Source organism: Nymphaea colorata, chromosome 9, assembly GCF_008831285.2.
Source record: "Nymphaea colorata isolate Beijing-Zhang1983 chromosome 9, ASM883128v2, whole genome shotgun sequence".
NCBI classification, from domain to species: Eukaryota; Viridiplantae; Streptophyta; class Magnoliopsida; order Nymphaeales; family Nymphaeaceae; genus Nymphaea; species Nymphaea colorata.
In genome coordinates this window covers 4,100,421-4,120,224 of record NC_045146.1, presented here as the reverse complement: position 1 = coordinate 4,120,224, position 19,804 = coordinate 4,100,421, and the positions used below count along the sequence as shown (strand labels likewise).

The following is a 19,804-nucleotide window of genomic DNA, read 5'->3' as shown; positions in this document are numbered from 1 at the left end:
AAGGGTAGCGAGTGGGGGTCATCTGTTGTGCCCTAGTTGGCGCCAAGTTTTCCCGCCAAAACACTGTGACGGGTCCATTTACTCTCTCCCATCCCTCTTTCCCTCTCTAGCAAACGCCTGAAGGAGGAACTCCGAAGGAACCCTCGCTCTCTCTCTCTTCCTCTGCTGCTCTGTGAAAATGGTAAGTGACCCAATCGTCTCTCGTCCATTCTTATTGAGGATCTCTTTCTTGGGCGGTTTCATTGATGTGCTTTTGTCTTTTTGGCTTTCAAAGGATTCCGATGATCCATCGACGCCTGGGTCGCCAACATCCGCCGGATTCAGCACCGACCGGCTCCCGCCGAACACCAGCCGGACATCGCATTCTTCTGATGACGAAGCTGCTGTTGATCCGCACATCGTTAACGACGATGTTGATGAGGGGGATCCGGAGGGGGAGGAAGAAGGGGAAGATCTCTTCAATGATAACTTCCTAGAGTGCGTTTTTCTTCTCCTCGCCTTCGGTTTTGTCTTTTAACTTGTTACTTTTTGGAGGTTCTGTTTTTCTGAGTGATTATGCGCGCAATTTGTTAGTGATTATCGGGCAATGGAGGAACAAGATCAGTACGAGTCCATTGGAATGGACGACTCCATGGAGGACGAGAGAGATCTGGATCAGATCATGGAGGATCGGAGGGCTGCAGAGCTTGAGCTCGACGTTCGGGACGGGAGAACAGCTAATCGGAAACTCCCTCGTCTTCTTCATGATCAAGGTAAAGAATGCTCTCTCTCTCTCTCTCTCTTCGGTCACCCACCACCGTATCGCTTGTATAGAGTTGTTCTATGCGTCCTATTCGCGGTCAAATAGCTTCATTTTTGGCAACTAATTTTTGTTGGTTTATAAATTATTCATCAATAGGCAATTCTTACGTTGGAATGTAAATACAAATCATCTTATGAAGCCTTTTGTGGAAGTTGTGTTCTTGAAGTGACCCTAATTCTCTCTGAGGAACCCAATGTCCAGAACTGCTCAATCATCCTCAACTTATGTTGAGGCAGTACGAATTTCACATGGTAATGGGATGTCAGAGAATGAATGCCATGGAAACCATTCTACGAGACTTTCACCTCCTCGGTAGAATTCCAACTACTTGTTTTGTTAAGGGACTTCCTCTGAAATAACTTTTTGAAGGATAGAATGGCCAATAATCTGTGGTCATATCATCCTTCTCTGTCAAATTCTGCAAGGACACATGTCTGTTCTGAATCGATTGCTTCAAGTTCATTCGTTTTGGTTAAAGGCAAGGGCAGTTCTATTTTTCTTGTAAGTACTTCATTCAACTAGTTGTTCGTGAACCTGCGTGATTTCTATGTTTATAATACATTATTTTCCTCAGGATACTACGTGTAGAGATGACACTGGATTGGATTTTTTGGCACATGCAGTTACTTTAAAACCATTTTATATGAACTTTGTTGTCTTCACAGATTTCAAAGAAATGACATTACAATAAGAATAGAGAATAGTTGATTGATATATATCCTGAGTTTGATATCCATTCAAAGCTTTAGCATATGAGATGATCATCTCTAAAAAGTGCTAGCCTGATTGATCATACTTTTAAGTTTTTAATAATACATGTTTTTTACTAGACACTGATGAAGATCAACATATGAGACCCCGAAGAAGGCTCAGAGTTGATGGCAAAAGACCTGCTGCAAGTACTGACGATACTGATGGCGCAATGCAAAGTTCTCCTGGACACCCACCTCGATGGCTACCAAGAGATGATACTCCAATGACCAATCAAACGGATGATGAGCCATATGAGGTTCCTATCTGCATCTTGACATGTTGTTGTCAACTTGCCGCAAGAATTCTACGTGAATATTTGTGAAGGAATTTGTTTGGCTTGCATGGATGTTCTGTAAAGTTATTGATGAATATGAATGGATATTGTAGGACGAAGATGATGATGAAGGTGAGTATGACCTATATCGTGTACAAGGAACCCTCCGAGAGTGGGTTACCAGAGATGAGGTTCGCCGCTTAATTGCTAAGAAATTTAGAGAGTTCTTGTTGACATATGATCCAAAGAATCAAGATGATCTTATCTATGTGCGGTTGATAAATGAAATGGTTGCAGGTAAGTCTGTCATTGTAGCAGGGCATTTGATTGTTCTCTGGCAGTTTCTTTTATCTTTCATTAACTAAATATGCAATTGTTTATGTTGCACACAGTGGCTTCTCTTATCATATACCTAACAAGATTCTTCTTTCTCTGTAGCCAACAAATGTAGCTTGGAGATAGACTATAGACAGTTCATCTATGTCCATCCCAATATTGCAATCTGGTTGGCTGATGCACCTCAGTCGGTTCTTGAAGTAATGGAAGAAGTAGCTCAAAAGGTTGTGTTTGAGTTTCACAGCAACTACAAGAAAATCCACCCAAAGATATATGTACGGATAACTGAATTGCCAGTTTTTGATGCGATAAGGAACATAAGGTAACAATGCTGTAGCCATGAAAAATACTCTTTTCCTGCTGGCTTAAAAATGTTCATTTTCACCCATACTATGTTTCTATGATCTGTTTCAGGCAAGTTCATCTGAACACCTTGATTCGGACAGGAGGTGTAGTCACTAGGCGCTCAGGAGTTTTTCCTCAGCTGCAACAAGTGAAATATGACTGCAATAAGTGTGGGGCAGTCCTTGGCCCCTTTTTCCAGAACTCGTATTCAGAAGTCAAAGTGGGCTCTTGCCCTGAATGCCAATCCAAAGGACCTTTTACTGTGAATATTGAACAAGTAAATCTCCTCAATTATGTCATGTTCACATACAATTTCAGTTTTATGATATATTTGAATTTTTCTCATTGACAGTAAGTTGTTATACCTGTAATTAGAGAGCACTACTGTTGCTGAGGGATATAATGCTTACTATATTAAAATATCTACTCTTCAGAGTATATGATTATATGAACAGGACAAACCAGATATCTGAACTTTGCTAATTTTTCCCTTGATCCAGACTATATATAGGAACTACCAGAAATTAACTCTACAGGAAAGCCCAGGAACTGTCCCTGCTGGTCGGCTACCTAGATACAAAGAGGTGATACTGTTGAATGATCTGATTGATTGTGCACGTCCTGGAGAAGAAATTGTAAGTGAACTTGAATTTCTGTGTGCATCTGACTGAGATAGTTAAGTCTAACTCTGTTATCTATGATGTTATTCAGGAGGTTACAGGCATATACACAAACAATTTTGACTGGTCCCTAAACACAAAGAATGGCTTTCCAGTCTTTGCAACAATTATTGAGGCAAACTATGTGACTAAAAAACAGGACCTCTTTTCTGTTTACAAACTCACGGATGATGATAGAGCAGAAATAGAGAAACTTGCCAAGGACCCAAGAATTGGAGAAAGAGTGAGATTCTGAGCCTAATTTCTGTTTTCTTCTGATTTCATGAAAGTTCTCTTCTGCTAATGTATTCACTTATACTGACAGATTATAAAGTCAATTGCACCATCTATATATGGCCATGAGGACATCAAGACTGCAATTGCTCTGGCAATGTTTGGGGGGCAAGAAAAGAATGTTAAAGGGAATCATCGCTTGAGAGGAGATATAAATGTTCTCCTTCTTGGAGATCCAGGGACTGCCAAGTCTCAGTTTCTTAAGTAAGTTCAATTGGTTTAAGTCTAGGCCCCAAGTGAGGCCCATTCAGATGGACTAAGATATCACACTTAATGGATATGTATATGGTAATGAGTGCCATTTGCTCATCAGGTATGTGGAGAAGACAGGGCAGAGGGCTGTCTATACTACTGGAAAAGGAGCTTCTGCTGTTGGACTCACAGCAGCAGTTCACAAAGATCCTGTTACTAGAGAGTGGATTCTTGAAGGAGGTGCACTTGTGTTAGCTGATCGAGGCATCTGCTTAATTGATGAGTTTGATAAAATGAATGATCAGGACAGGTGTGGATTACGTGGCTTTGTTTATCATCACCTACTCTCACCTCCTAGAAGACTCATGTTTTTATTGTATTATTGTTTCACTGGATCATGGCTTTCACCTGCAGAGTGAGTATTCATGAAGCCATGGAACAGCAGAGCATTAGCATATCAAAAGCTGGGATTGTGACATCACTTCAAGCACGATGCTCTGTGATTGCTGCTGCTAATCCTCTTGGTGGCAGGTTCTCTCTCTCTCTCTATCTCTCTCTCTCTCACACACACACACATACACACACACACACTCAGAGTCTAAGGTTTAATAAATAGTTCACGTTTATGGAACCATGTTATCATCTCAGGTTTGGTAGCTTCCATGCTTTAACTTGTTTCATTTATCTGGTTATGCTTGAATAGATATGATTCGTCAAAGACCTTTTCCCAGAATGTGGAGCTAACCGATCCAATTGTCTCGCGTTTTGATATTTTATGCGTTGTAAAGGTACTTCATGTACTTTTTACTTGATAGTAGCCTATTGTTGTTCAAAAGACTACATGAATTTACAAGAATGACTTTGTTTCATAACAATTTTACTTGATCTATTATGAATAAAAGAGTATTCCTGTTTTTGACATTGTATGCAGGATGTAGTTGACCCTGTCACGGATGAAATGCTGGCTAGGTTTGTGGTTGATAGCCATTCTAAATCTCAACCCAAGGGCGCAAGAAAGGAAGATGAATTAGCTAGTCTTCTGCAAGAAGATATCCCTCCTGCTGACCCTGAGGTTTCTGACAAAATCTCTGAAAAAGTTATAGTCTAATAATCAAATCCAGTGCTCTAATTGAAGTTGTGTTTGGTTCAGATCTTATCTCAGGATATTCTTAAGAAGTATGTAACATATGCCAAGTTAAATGTCTTCCCCAAATTACATGCTGCTGATCTTGAGAGGGTTTCACATGTATATGCAGAACTACGACGAGAATCATCTGTGAGTACTTTGAATGGATAGTCTACTTCTGATTACATGTTGCATAGTGGTAACTTGGAGAAATTCAACTGGCTCAGTTCTACTTTATAAACTTGATTAGGTTCTAACCTCTAATTCAAGCATGACCAATTCTTTCTGATTACCAATCTCAATTCTTGTTGTGTTCACATCCCATTTCATATCTCGCTCTCTCTATCTTACACACACACACGGTACCATAATCATTTTTAACATAGTAACTTACCTCGGTATGCTGCAGAGTGGTCAAGGGATTTTGATAGCAGTAAGGCATATGGAATCGATGATAAGGATGGCTGAAGCCCATGCTAGGATGCATCTCCGGCAGTATGTCACAGAGGAAGATGTAAGCATGGCAATTAGAGTGTTGCTTGAGTCTTTCATCTCAACGCAGAAATTTGGCGTTCAGAAAGCCCTACAGAAGGTCTAATACTGGCATTTCTATTTTCATAAATGTTGCTAAACAGATAAACCAGATTGCCAGCCTTTAAAATCTTTTTTCAATTTGGAAATTTTTTAGCTTGACTGAGAGTGCTTTTTTTCTAATTCAGAGCTTGAAGAAGTACATGACCTTTAAGAAAGACTACAATGAGCTACTACTGCTTCTTCTTCGTGGGCTTGTCAAAGACAAGATTCAGCTTGAAGAACTTGTATCTGGTTCAATTTCCAGACTTACCCATGTTGAGGTCACAGTGGAGAAACTATTGAACAAGGTCAGTAAGGATTACTTTTTCTGCATTAGTATTTGTAAGGCAGTCTGGTGGCCAGACTTTCATGGAATACGTATCAGGAAATCAGCAAAAGAGAGTTATATTAGTCTACTAGTGAATAATATAGCTATTTTTTATCCCATAACTAACCTGTGAATAAAGCAGTGCTGGTCATTACTATGATTGATATTTGTTCACAAACATGTAATTTCTTGATATTACCGTCCATAGAAAAATTGTTTTGTTCTTTTTGCTGATTAGTCGTTTTGCCTTCACCAGTTTACCGTCAAGTTTCTATCCTCTAACTAGTCCTGGATACTTGCTGAAAATTTTGAATTTATTGGGATGTCAGGTTGCACGTCTCCAACTTAGGTCTCGCCAAAGCAATTGCAAATAACCTGTGCAATTTAGACTTGTCTGAGCCTGTGAAACCTAAGACTAAACTTCCATCACTTGTCTTGCTGTAGTGATTTGAAACTCATCCGCAAAATGTTTTTTGTTGATTCAGGCCCAGGAATACGAAATTTATGATTTGAAGCCGTTCTTTAACAGCATCCAGTTCTCAAGGGCAAACTTCGTTCTGGATGAAAAACGGGGAATCATAACTCATCCTCTTGCAGTATGAACAGAAAGAGGAAAACCATTTGTAATAGTACTATCTTCAATTTTCTGTAACTGATCCCGGTCTGATGCCTGGTACTACTCTGTACAGAAGTAATGCAGATGTTGGAAGCTATTCTTAACATTTAAGATAACTAAACTGATTCTGTATTGTTAGTTTTCTGGTGTGGCGAAGATATCGTTGGTGTTGGTTAGGGAGATTTGATGACCTTGGCCAAGGCTTGGTTAGATCACTAACTTTATTGGTCGGCTTGGGTGAACTGCAAATTCCAGTTGCCTTTGTACTTAATTCCTTGAATGCTGGTGGCACTGGTGTTTGTAAGGGATAACTGTGGCTTTAATTATTGACTTGTAATTTTCTTTCTCCAACGTAGTAAATATGTCTTGATTGCTCTGAGCTTCTATATCCTTCTGCTTACTGTTGAAAAAAATTTTGCATTTTATCCTTTATCGATCTTGAGGGGCCTGCGTGATTAATCTGTTGTGCCTTACTAGCATCTGGAATTTGTCTTCGATGCATCACTTATTTTTGTAGGTTGGGCAGCAACCTGCTGGAGGAATGAAAAAACTCCGCAGAATGATATTGATAATAAAAAGAACGATTTACACAAAATAAAAGCTATGTATCGAAATTAAATGAATATGGGGAAGAAGAGCAGGGCTCCAGCTATTCCCATCAAATGGGCAAAAGCGACTGCACCGGAAAGGTGTCACCCATCAGCATGTGTTCCAAATTACCAATTTCTATAAAGGGTCGCAAGCTTCCAAAGCCAAAAAAAAGAAGTGCAATGTAATGGCGGTGGTCCGTAGATATCTGTTGTCCGGTCTTTCGATATTTCTTATTACTGTTGTCTATCTGTAGTTAATTTGCTGGGGCAAAAGAAACCTATGCAAGCAGTTACTTAAAATTCGGCCTCCACTGACCTCCCGCATCTTGTGGTTTACGACCTTACCCCATTGAGCCTTCTTACCACTAGCCAGTTCATAACTATACTGCCACAACTTCCAAACGTTCACTGGAAGTGATAACCTCCACACCATTGAAAGCGATCACTTATGGAGTTAGCCTTACATGAACACCATTTCTGAACACAGTTGATGAATTAAAGGATGAGCGACCGTTTCCTTATGGGGTTTTTCCAAAACACATAGCTGAAGACACCCCTTTACTCTGAACTCTATCTAAGTTCGGGTGAGCATGAGGAAATTCCTCCATCTAGTGGAGGCCAAAGCTTCTCCCCTTCCCCCCACTTTTTAGGGTCCAAGGCTGCTTTCCATGCCTTGAGATAATACCTCTTATGCTTCAACTTACATATGTATGCTCTCCTTTTACAGTACAGAGAGTTGACATTAGGAGAATTTGAAATGGAGATGCCAACTCTCATCCCATCTATTGTGCCAACCCCCTCTATTGTGCCAACCCCCTTGACGATAAACCTTGATCAAGCTTTGATCAAGCTTATAAGCTTGGTCTCACATCCAAAAGTAACAACTACTTCACCCTTGGGGTGCTTTATTAGCCCAGATTTTTTGTGTGGTATGTGAGCCCATAAGGACTTGTCAATTCTAAGTTTTCATGTGCCGAGGCCCTTAACCACACCATTCTTTTTAAGGAAAACACAACTTCTCCAAAGAAATGAGGGGAAAGCTATATCTCCCTCCTAAAATTTTGTTGTTGAATCATTTATTTTCCGAGGAACCCGTGTCGATCTAAATACTGAAGCTTACTGCCTGAGAAGTTTTGCAGTGACATGCTTGATAAGGCATGACTTACCCTTACTGTTGCGAATGCAAGAATTTCATTCTGGTAACCTCTTTGAGAGACGAGGATCATTATAATAAGCTCTTTCAATCTACCAGTGCACTTGATGCTTTTCATCCTAACCATCATAACCTTAGTAATAAGTTTGTATAGATTATCTCAAGTGCTATCGCTGCTAAGTTACGAGATCATGGTAAAATCTCACATGATGTGATTGACAAAAACGGTGATGTACATGATAAAGAAAGAAGAGATGTACTTGCCAAATTAAAAGCCGAAAGTCAGCCACTATGTAAGCAAGCATATTTATCCAAATGTAATCCCACGTAATTAATGGTGAAACCTGCAACTCTCATAAGACATTGAGAGTTTTGCAGAGTCATGGATGTAAGCCTTGAGGTTGAACCACGTTAATATTGTTCATCTTCTCCTTTGAGATTTTACATGGTATCAGAGCCCCTTGTGGTGCTTCATTTGATCATTTATTGGCTTCGGGCAAGCTGTTCTTTTCTTTTCTCCATGCCGGCATCAAATCCTTCCTCGCCAATTTCAAATACAGGTTCCTTCTCTCTTTCACTTCAGTCCATGGTTCAATGGAATGTTTTTTCTAGCCATGTTTCAGTCAAGCCAAATGGTTCAAACTATTTTCTTTGGAGGTCGCAAATAGAATCTATTATGTTCAGTCAAGACTTGATTAAGTTTGTGGATGGTTCTTGTCCGGTTCCTAATCAATATGTTGGCGAAGGTGCAAATAAATATGTTAACCATTAGTTTATTATTTGGAAGCAATCATATCAGTTAGCCTTGAGTTGGATCAAGGTTATTATGACAAAGTCTGTTTTGGATAAAATTATTAGATCTCCCATTTCTAAAGACGCATGGACTCAATTGCAAAAATTCTATGCCTCTCTATCTAATATGCAGATTCTGTAGTTAAAAAGAAACCTTCAAAATGTGTGAAAGGGAGATCTCTCCATGGTAGAATACTTGAATCAAAGTCTGATTTCTTTTTAATGTTTTATGTGTTGTCAATGAAGTTGTTTTTTATGATACTATTGTGCACCACACTCTTAGTGGATTATCCACTAGATATGAAAGTTTCACAACTTCAATTACCACCATGAAGAATCTTCCTACTTTTGTTGAATTATATGATATCTTATATAATCATGAAAAAATGCTCCAAAATATGAATTGTTGTGTCTTCCAACAAGTTGAAAATGTTGTGGCCTTCTTTAGCTAGCAAGGCCGTTGGTGTACTGATTCCTATAGAGGACATGGTAAGGGCAAACAACAATTCCCTCAAAATAATGGAAATCAGCAAAATAATTCTTATGAGCAAAATCAAGGTAACCATGAGTTTAAAGATTCTAACTTGGCAAATCAACCAGTAGTATGTCAATTTTGTGAAAGGAAATATCACATTGCTCACCAATGTTATGATATCCTTAGGGCACTTGCTGCCATTGTGTTGGGACAACAACCTACAGATGTGGTGTGGTACCCTGACACAAACGCTTCCCATCGCATAACTGCGTAGGAGAACACTTTCTCAAATAAATCAGATTACATGGGTACAAATTGTGTGCTGGTCGCCAATGGATCTAATGTTCCTATCTTCAATGTTGGTAATGTCTCTATCTCTGCTAATGGGACCAAATTTAATTTGCCTCAAGTTCTTTATATTCCTGGAATTGCTACCTGCTACCTATAGCCAAATTCACTAGAGGCAACCAATGTTTCTTTGAATTTTAACATCACAAGTTTTTTGGTTAAGGACATGCAGACCAGACACACCCTTCATCAAGGACCGTTAGGCATGGGCTTTATGTTTGGACCTCCTTATTGGCCTATCATAGTGGAGAATGGGCAGGTTTGCAATGCTCAAGTGGAGAATCTTGAAGACATCAAGCATTGTCTCCTCTAGTAAAGAATAAAGAAGCCAAAGTTTGGCACTATCACCTTGGGCATCCCATCTCTAAAATCTTGAATGTTTTGGATCAGACTTCTTGTTTGTTTAAGCATTCTCAATATGCTGATTTTTGCCTTAGTTGTGTGTCTGGAAAAATGCATTGCTTAGTCTTTGAAAGTTCAGATAAAGTTGTTAGCTTTCCTCTTGAAATTGTGCATGCAGATCTATGGGGGCCAGCTCCTCAAATCTCTAGAGTGGATGATTTTTTTAAATTCTCATGTATCTTTCTTCTCACCAAGAAGTTACACACCTTCCAATGTTTCATAACTTCAAAATATAGTTGAAATCAGATTGGCTGGAGGTTAAAAAAAATTTTTAGAGTGAAGGTGGGGCGAGTTCATGAGCCATGAGTTCTCCCAATTCTTAATGATCATGAAATTAATGAGGAGAGTGTCATGCCCATATACCTCTCTATAGAACGGCATTGTCGAGTGTAAACATCGACATGTGGTTGAAGCTGGTCTCATTATGATGTCTCATGCTTCACTAAAGGATTTCTTATGGTATGATGCCTTCAAAACTGCAGTTCTGCTAAAGATTGGCCTCATCTGACTAACCATAATTATTGTGATGAATTTCAAAATGCTATTGCATAACGAAATTGGTTTGAATTTATCCATAGAGTTGGCTTCAACTGTTTTGGGTGAGTTTGGTTGATGGACCTCACAGTCTTGCATGCCTAGAAAAAAACACCTTGCATGGCCTTGCTGACATCTTCTCTAACTATATTCCAGTAAGCCTGGGAGGAAGGGCGGAGCCAAGGGGGGGCTCGCATGGGCTCTAGCCCCACCTCAATTTTTTTTAAAAACATTATATATAAATTTCAGAAAATTTTACTTGTTCTATAGCGACAACATGGATCTATATTAAATATGAAGGCGCGAATGGATCCTGATTGGCTTTGCATATTAGATCTTAACCCAAATTTTTACCTAAATTGGATATAAAGCTTGGATTTAGATTTGAATTGGGTCTGCAGCTTGGTTTTGGATCTAGCTTGGTTTTAAAATAGGATCTGAGAGGTGGATTTGGATCTAAATTAGACTAAGGTTTAGATTTGGGTCCATGATTTACGTGCATGACAGAATGGCGATATAGATAGTTTAGACGGAGGGTAAAATTGAGTTTTTCTTGACATGGGGTGTTTTTTTTTTTTAAGACAGATGATATAATTGTATAAGAGATGTTGATCTAGGCGAAATATGAATTTTTTATTAAAGTGAAAATTTGGAGTGCTTCCAGTAACCTAATTGTAATTCATATCTTAATCGATTATTTCACCTATAGATTCCTTCCCTTTTTTATTTGATACATCTCAACTTTTTAAGAACAATATCAATAACTACTTCACTGTCCACTATGATGGAGATCAAACTTAAGATTTTACAGCATGCAACCAAGACAGGTTATAGATATACTCCATGTCTGCTATAGAAGAATTCTCCAAGAAACAGTCTGACTATGGTTTCTCACAAGGTTTTTTTGTTCCTTTTTGCTCACAGCTTTCCTTCTACCATATTAGTCTAGTCTCAATTGAAAAATATGTCTTTAAGAACATTTCCTTTTCCTCTACTAGAAAAAGAACTCTAGTGAAAATAATGTTTCTCTCTGGTGATGGACTCAATGAGAAAAAGATCTCGTTTCAAATTGTTGGGTTTTGGGGGGATTGGTGCAATGGTCGTAGCGGGGGTTTGTGGCAAGCAGTTTTGTTTTGCCCTTTAATATGTGGCAAGCAGTTTTGTTTTGCCCCTTAATATATCTATCTCTTATGTTACAAAACTGACATGCAAATTGAAGTATCGAATGATAGCACTCTAATACATCAAAAGCATGTCTTATACCTTATAAAATAAAGGGTTGGATAACAATTGTCGCTCTCTTCAGTTAAGAAAAGGAAAAGGAAAAGTTCTCTCAAGGGTAAAAGCGTCATATGGTAAACAGTTTACTTTCAGGACAGCCTTTTGGCCAATTTATTTCTTAAGTTTGGGGTCAAATGAAAAAAATGCAAAATTTAGAGCCTTCTGTTATTCCGTCAAAAGTTAACCGTTTTTCTAAAAGATTCTGTCAAAAACCCTAGATTTATTAGGGTTTCGGGGTCTGGCTCGCCCGTTCAAGTGAGAGAGGGAGAGAGGGTTCTGTTCTTCTTCTTCTTCCTACTTCCCCCCTTGTGAGGCTTCACTTCCAAGCAAGATGGTGAGAATTCCTTCTCGCATTCGTGTGAATTGTACTGTGATTTTTTTATGGGGGCTTCTGATTCTCTCGGATTATTTTTCGTGTTTGTCAGGCCTCTGAGAAGAAGCTCTCGAATCCCATGAGGGAGATCAAGGTGCAGAAGCTCGTCCTCAACATTTCCGTTGGAGAAAGCGGGGATCGGTTGACTCGTGCCGCTAAGGTAAATTCCTCTGGGCGGAAGATATTCATCACTAAGGGAACCATCTGTGCACGAAATCATTGTTTAAGCTTGTTCCGACCGAAGAAATGCCTCGTCTACCGGCTTAGATTCCGTATCTTGGATGCTGTTTCCTTTCTTCTTTATAGCATTTGGCCGAGCTCTATTGCTCCCAGTTTATATGCAAATACAATGGAAGTAGCTGTTTGACTGGTGTTAAAAAGGCTCTTAATATCGGCCTACTTATTCATTACATGATTGGAAACGGCGAAAATGGAGGTGAAATTTGATGGTTTCGTACATGTTTTGATGTGTTCGTCTCTTCTGGATAGGTGTTGGAGCAACTGAGTGGGCAAACGCCGGTGTATTCAAAGGGTAAGATGCATTTCGTTTGTAGAATGTTTTGCGATGCGCCTGTATTTTGGGTGGTTGTAGATGAAGGAATGAATTATCCTGTGTTACAGCGAGGTACACGGTTAGGTCTTTCGGTATCAGGCGCAATGAAAAGATTGCTTGTTACGTCACCGTGAGGGGCGAGAAGGCGATGCAGCTTCTGGAAAGTGGGCTGAAGGTCAAGGAGTACGAGTTGCTGAGGAGGAACTTCAGTGATTCTGGGTGCTTCGGTTTTGGGATACAGGAGCATATCGATCTCGGGATCAAGTAATATTTCTATCTTCTTTCTTATGGGATTTGGTGTTTCTTATGGCTCCTCTTGTGTTCACTATCAAGTGGTTGACTTAGAGGAATCTTAATCATCGTTTACTATATGGTACATTGATCAAGTTGTTGGTTATGCGATGTAAAGTTTTGATATCTACTTTTAATCATCTGAGTCGATAGTAGAGCATGTTAGATTTACTTTACCTCAAGCTTTTGTTTTTCTGTAAATTTACTGAGATCGTCAGTAGCCATGATTTGAGGCCGTAAATTAATCATTGAACTGCAAGAAATTTGAAGCTTGTATATGTGCAGTTCTGTATAGATGATGCCAGATATTCACGTGCCACAAGCATTTGAAAACCCTATTTTGCTAAGCCAGGGGCACTGCGGACCAGGCTGGCCCGTTCCGGCCCATTGCCAGCCTTATATGTGGATATGGTTTATTTAGGGGGATGAACTTGTGGCTTACTTCTCCAGCAACTAGTTAAAGTGAATATTTGAATGAGAAAAATATATAGGATGTGCATATAGTTAAGCTGAACATTTGAATCAAAAATCTATTTTAGGATGTGGAAATATGAAAATTGTAGGTGTTTGATTGAAGCTTGATGTCCTCTTCAGTATCTTAAGTCTTTTGCAGTATATACTGCTGATTTGTTACTGTCTATGGAAGTTTACTGCCCTTGGCTAGATTTGCCATGATATTATCTTGATTTATTTCATTGCACTTGTGACTATTCGTTTGTTATGAGAAACAAACAAGCTGCTCTGTCATCAATAGCTATAAGTAGCCCTGCATCCTTTCTATTGTATAATTAACCTTTATTACCTGCCAGGCTGCCAGCATCTTTCTCTGTGTTGACAATGTGTAACTTATGCTAAAATTTTCTTCATGTTTATGTGGTCGGTTCACCTCATCCAGGTTTGTATCTAGCAAGGATCCTCACCCCAGATGCAAATTGCCTTTTACTTAAGTGTTGTATCGGTCACATTTTGGTCCAAGCAACTGGTCATTTCTATCCTACTTTGCAAAGAATACAGTGAAAACAATGGTAGAACGTGGCAAGTAATGTTTGCTCCTCTGTGGAACCTATCATAGATAACTGATCAATCAAGATTAACCAACAAAAACCCTTAAACCAGTAATATAAGTCTAGATGTTGTCATGAATGTGGATAGGAAATTTCTTCTCAAACTTAGTTAGCTAAAAATTCCAGTGAAATGCCTTCCTAAGGTAAGGTGTTCCCGTCCTAGGTTTGTAGTTGACTTGACTTTACCAGCAGCAGTCAATAATTTGTATTTTCACCACCCAAGTGTCATGTTTTAATCCCATCCAAGCAAATTTTCTTCAGGATCAAAGGGCTCAAACACGACCTCATATTAGTGGATTTGATAGTTCAAAGAATATGTTGTTAAGGTGAATCCCATGGTTTAATCAATGAAAGGCCCCATTATAGCAAAGAGATACTTTTACATCAACCGGGTGCTTCTATATGGTGCTACATTCGAATGGAGCAGGACACTAAGAGCGCACAACATATGCAGATTCATTTATTAACAGTTTTCTCTTTTCTTCATTTGGCGCTTCTCTTGTGAATGTTTTCCCATTTTGATCATCTAATATAGTGCCAACATTTTTATTCTTGAAGGTATGATCCTTCTACTGGAATTTATGGTATGGATTTCTATGTGGTCTTGGAGCGTCCTGGATATCGCGTGGCTCGTCGTCGCCGGTGCAAGGCTGTAGTTGGACTTCAGCATAGGGTTACAAAGGAAGATGCCATGAAGTGGTTCCAAGTGAAATATGAGGGTGTCATCCTTAACAAGGCTCAAACAACTGCTGCTTCTTAATTTTGGAGTCCTTAGTTTTTATGCACTTTCTAATTCATTTTGTTTCTCCTGCGCTCTTCTGTAGTTGGATTATTTTAGAATGCATTATCTTTCATCAAGACAAACAGGACTAAGCTTTAATTGTATCAAGGAAGCTGCTCTCTACAGAAGTTTAGGTAGTATTTCAGCAGGAAACACCTTTTTGTGATCTATTATATGCTAAAACTGGCAGTTTTGACTGAGTGAATTTTGTACCTTTCAAGTTCCGCCATTGCTTTGCACACTTTGATTTGGTGCCGAATTCCGGTTTGCGAGTGATGACCTTTGCTGTAAACGAGGTATCTTTTCGAATGAGAAGCTCAATGCTTGATACAAACTTTGGCTACTCTTCTTTCAAATCAAATCTAATTTGATTAATATGTTGATCATGTGGCAGCAATACCTAATTTTTTATACTAAGGATTTCTCTTTTTTGAGAAAAATAGTATCAAAGCGTGAGTAGAATCCCCAGCATTTTGACAAATTGGTTTGATGCGAAAATGCAAACGAGCACGAACTTGACCCTGACAAAACGAGTTACCTGGCCTGTTTTTCTTCGGGGCCCAATGGGGGACTTGGCCAAGAGGTTTTGGATCGTGGACTTGCATGTTATCTTGTAAGAGGCTCTGTTTTCTAGCGAAGGAGCTAGATATGAGACGGGGATGATTAACTCTCATGCTCTTGCTGCATGAGGCCTTGTTTGGGAGATAAAGATACTTTCACACTAGCAAATTTCTTTCCTTCTATCTGTGGAAATTTTCAGAGTTTGAGAACTTAAGATATTAAAGATGATATATGTGTGTGTGTGTGTGTAAAAGAATAAGCTGATTGATTAATCAATTGTGATTATTTCAGAATGTTTTCTTAGTTGTTTGGCAGTTAGATATATTAATTGGGATATATTTATAGAACACTAAAACTATGAATATGCTCTAATCTTTTTGGCAGATTTATAGAACATGAAACACTTGTCAAACGGCGAGGAACACTAACACATCCTTGAATTTGTCATGGAGATTGAAACAGATTAATGAAACGTTAAAACCAAGTGTTCAAGAAGGACAAATTCATGAAACACTATGTTAGTGTTTTTGTTACCAAACTCCCCTTAAAATAGCTCAATGCTGAAATTGGAAAAGCTGGGCGCTCAACTCATTCTTTAAGCCCAATTCGTGAAGTATGGAAAAAGTGTTCTTTTTATTCAATTCTTTAGGGAATATTTGGCAACATACTTAAAACAATTAGCAAATTAGACGTTCTTGATGGCACGCAAGTTTTACGCTCATGCAATTTTACGGCATTCATATGAAGTACCTAATTTGTTTAGAAACTAATAAAGTAAACTAATTTGGACATTGTTAAACATGCAGTCATGTTAATAGGTATAGTTGGAAGGGACAATGTGAATCAGTGAGCAAGAAATTTATTTGCATTCTCAACGAAGTATGCATGGGGGGAGGCCCCTTGTTTTTATTGATCCAATGATTTAGGTATACAAACAAAAAATGGAATCCTAGTGGATTCTAAAGAAGAAGGCTAACTTCACAAAAAATTCCACATACAACTGACATTGTCCCAAGACAATAGAAAGTAACACCATGTTTGGTTGCAGAGAAATCTGTGGAAAGAAAAGAAAAACATAAATAGGGGGTCGTTTCGAATGAGAGAAAGTGTAAATGAAATAGAAAGTTTTAAATTATATGCATGTTTGGTTGGAAGGAAAGGGAGGAAAGAAGATGAAAATTAAAGAAAAATTAGCCCATTATCTATCCCTCCAAAACTGGAAGGAAATGAACGAAACTGATAAGAAATAACTAATATGCCCTGTCCAGCTCTCTCTCTCTCTCTCCTATTTACTTCCACGCACCCTTACATTATCTTTTTCCTCCATTTTAATTTGTTATTTATCTTTTTTAAATGTTGTAATAGATAATTGAATAAAAAATTTTCATTCATATTATTTATTTAAAACTTTCATGAGCGGTCGTAATAAATAATAATTTCTTCACTTGCCAACATATATTATTTGTACATTAATAAAAACTAGCAATGAGTGTTAGGGGCATTATTATAAACAAAGATAATTTTTTTTCTTTGATTTCATTTATACAATTAAACAATCATGATTTTTTAAATTTTCTTTCATTTTATTTCCTGCCTTCCAAACAAGCCTTTATAATAATTTGTTTCTTTTTGATTTATTTCATCATCATTTTCCCTCGATTTCTTTTATTTTCCTTTTCATCCATCAAACTTGAGCTTGGCTCGTTTAATAAAAAAGTTGGCTAACAAATAACAATTGAGTTCCAACCAAGCTTTAGGGGCCATTTGATGCATTGGAAAGATGGAGTTGAAAAGAAGTTTTCATAAACTTATTTTAAAAATTAAAGAAATTGATACAAAATCTTTCCAAAACCTTTTTGTATTTGTTATAATTGGATTTATTTTCAGGAAATAAATTTCTTAATTTGATAAGAATAAAAGAAAAAAAAACAAAATAATTAGATTAAGCATTGGTTAAGAATCCAACGATAACTTTTTTTCACTTTAGAAATTTTTTTTCCACCCCTTATAAAATATTTTTCTACCCCTTGAGATGAAAAGAAATATTTTAAAAAAGACTTTTTAAAAACCAACCCAACGTTCACTTTTTCAACTCAAGTTTGATGGAAAAATACAATTTTCAAAAATTTGAATTTTATTGACATGGCTACAAGAAATATTTAAGTTGCCGCAGGCCCTTAATTTCTAAAAGATCTGACACTGTTGCGCCAAATTCAAAAACTTAAGCGACTAACATGGGATTCACTTAGAAAATCAGGCTTGTTTCCGTAATTTTCTCTGCAGCAGTTCCCCCCCTTTCCGTCCCTCCCTCTGCTTGCAACACGGGCAATCATTTTTCCCTCCCTTTTCCGCCTTTTTCAATTCGTCCCTGAAGCGCGAACCCTCCCTCTGCAACTCGGTCTCTGTAGGGTTTAGGGGTTTACCAGAGTCCTCCCTGATTCTTGCTCAACCGATCTCTGAATCAGGAGGGAGGGAGGTGACAGATAAGATGAAGGAAGAAGACATCGAGAGGCTGCGAGGGGTCGTGAGGGACTGTGTGAACAAGCATCTTTACTCCTCCGCCATCTTCTTCGCCGATAAAGTTGCTGCCTTCACCGGAGACCCTGCGGACATCTATATGCAGGCGCAGGCTCTCTTCCTTGGCCGGCATTTCCGCCGGGCACTTCACCTCCTCACAAGCTGCAAGATCATTTTCCGGGACCTCCGTTTCCGGTACCTTGCAGCGAAATGCCTGGTTAGTGTTCGTGATCTTGCGGCGAACAGGTTACCTGTGTATTGGATTGGTCAATTACGCCCTTTGAAGTCGTTATCCTTAATAATTCGCGTTTAGATATGCTAGGTTATCATCATTATGAAGTTCACGGCTTTGTCTGAATAAATAATTATGCTGATTTGGATAATTTATTGTTCTTTATAATTGTGTTTTTGGTAGCATTCTTTCTGAGTTTCTTGTGGTTCGTTATTTTTCAAATTGATAAGGGTTGCCATCCTCAATCGTGGTTATGATTGTCGTCGTCATATGTAGGAGGAATTGAAAGAGTGGCATCAGTGTCTGGAGATGCTTGGCGATGCTAAAGTAGATGAGCATGGGAATGTTAAGACGTCCGGTGACTGTAACGTAGCATATTTGGACAAGGATGGAGAGGACCGTGAGATAAATGTACATGTTCTCTAAGAAGCATTGTCTAATTCTTTGTTTGCCTTTTTTTTTTCATCCTCTAGGCTGATTCAAATGCTGCACTAGTTTTTCACTTTTTGTCAAGAATAATTTTGTAGGTTACAGGTCTTATGTAGTGGAATGTGTAATTGGTGGTCGTCGGTTGATTTATGCTGGTTTTCCCTTCTCGTTGACGATGATAATTGCATAATGCATTCCTGGTCGTATATCTGTTCAATGAATGAAACCAGCCATTTCTTAGGAAAAGACAAATCAAAGCTTGATGATCAGTTCATATTTCAATCTGCTTTTTGTATATTACCGATGACATTAAACGAGTAGTGCCAGTAGACAACCACTATGTGTTAAGCTTATAAAATAGTGGGGATGGTTTTCTTCAGCCATTTAGGAAGGAGCATTTAGATAGTACTAGGACCAGTTTATGCATTAGATAGCTGCCAATGGTACGGATGATACCATATTGAAGGTGGGATCATTGTGCAGCCCATGCACCTTGTTCCTTTGTTAAACCAGGTTTCTAATTCCTTAACTCCCTCTTCGAGAATGGCCTACGATTCTTTCTGTGTAGTAAAAAATCACCAAGATTCGAGCTAGATAGATATTGCTGCTATAAACGTTATAAAGATAATGAGAAAATTAAATACTTTAAGTGCTTGATTACTAAATTAAGATGAAATTTAGTGAGACCTTGGAAAGATCTGAAGAATGTTGTGTACTTTGTAGCACATTCTATCTAGTTAATGTGTTAACGTTTCCATAGGTGTGTCCTTTGAGATGTATTACCTCTATCTTGCTGGTATCTGGTCTCTCGTGATAATGTAGAAAGTGATCATGATGTTGTGCATGAGTTTGTGCACATCACATATGAATGATCATGTGATGGGAGTTGGGACTTTCCAACCTAAAAATATGTGTGTGCCTGTAGAATAATATGCTTATGAACTTCCTCTGTTTTCAACTGCCACACATCTCATATCAAGTTTCATGGCTAATGATCTTCATGAAAGGAAAATATTTGGGGCCATTTCTATCAATTGTCTAGTAGCTTGGTGCTTTATAAGGTTCTGTGTATCATTACTCTGGTGTTGTCTAAAATCTATTTTTGAAATTGTCTGTTGACTTATTTGCTC

The 19,804-nt window shown here is 38.4% G+C and overlaps 3 protein-coding genes across 3 annotated transcripts in view; all 3 read left to right on the top strand.

Annotated features, from left to right (window-relative positions):
- Positions 1 to 48: 48 nt before the first annotated feature.
- On the top strand, positions 49 to 6,684 carry LOC116260812 (DNA replication licensing factor MCM2). Its single transcript, XM_031639317.2, has 18 exons — positions 49 to 181; positions 275 to 477; positions 574 to 752; positions 1,633 to 1,811; positions 1,943 to 2,126; positions 2,268 to 2,487; positions 2,580 to 2,787; positions 3,011 to 3,145; positions 3,222 to 3,413; positions 3,495 to 3,667; positions 3,777 to 3,965; positions 4,070 to 4,186; positions 4,359 to 4,443; positions 4,587 to 4,727; positions 4,806 to 4,931; positions 5,191 to 5,373; positions 5,501 to 5,662; positions 6,168 to 6,684. The coding sequence occupies exons 1-18, from the start codon at positions 179 to 181 to the stop codon at positions 6,282 to 6,284; spliced, it is 2,796 nt and encodes a 931-aa protein (XP_031495177.1). The 5' UTR covers positions 49 to 178; the 3' UTR covers positions 6,285 to 6,684.
- Positions 6,685 to 12,073: 5,389 nt separating this feature from the next.
- On the top strand, positions 12,074 to 15,159 carry LOC116260813 (60S ribosomal protein L11). Its single transcript, XM_031639318.2, has 5 exons — positions 12,074 to 12,207; positions 12,299 to 12,406; positions 12,736 to 12,778; positions 12,868 to 13,063; positions 14,713 to 15,159. Exons 1-5 carry the CDS (start codon positions 12,205 to 12,207, stop codon positions 14,912 to 14,914), a joined length of 552 nt encoding a protein of 183 aa, XP_031495178.1. The 5' UTR covers positions 12,074 to 12,204; the 3' UTR covers positions 14,915 to 15,159.
- Positions 15,160 to 17,825: 2,666 nt separating this feature from the next.
- Positions 17,826 to 19,804, top strand: part of LOC116259983 (anaphase-promoting complex subunit 6) — a 35,677-nt gene continuing 33,698 nt past the window's right edge. Inside the window, exons 1-2 of the mRNA XM_031638030.2 lie at positions 17,826 to 18,230; positions 18,522 to 18,656. Coding sequence (XP_031493890.1) covers positions 17,985 to 18,230; positions 18,522 to 18,656 — 381 coding nt within the window. The 5' untranslated portion in view covers positions 17,826 to 17,984. The remainder of the gene's footprint in view (positions 18,231 to 18,521; positions 18,657 to 19,804) is intronic.

Coding starts and splice junctions, on each gene's coding strand:
- LOC116260812 (XM_031639317.2), top strand. Junction 1,812..1,942: donor CGGATGATGAGCCATATGAG/GTTCCTATCTGC, acceptor TGGATATTGTAG/GACGAAGATGATGATGAAGG. Junction 5,663..6,167: donor TGGAGAAACTATTGAACAAG/GTCAGTAAGGAT, acceptor TTGTTGATTCAG/GCCCAGGAATACGAAATTTA.
- LOC116260813 (XM_031639318.2), top strand. Junction 12,407..12,735: donor GGTTGACTCGTGCCGCTAAG/GTAAATTCCTCT, acceptor TCTTCTGGATAG/GTGTTGGAGCAACTGAGTGG. Junction 13,064..14,712: donor CATATCGATCTCGGGATCAA/GTAATATTTCTA, acceptor TTATTCTTGAAG/GTATGATCCTTCTACTGGAA.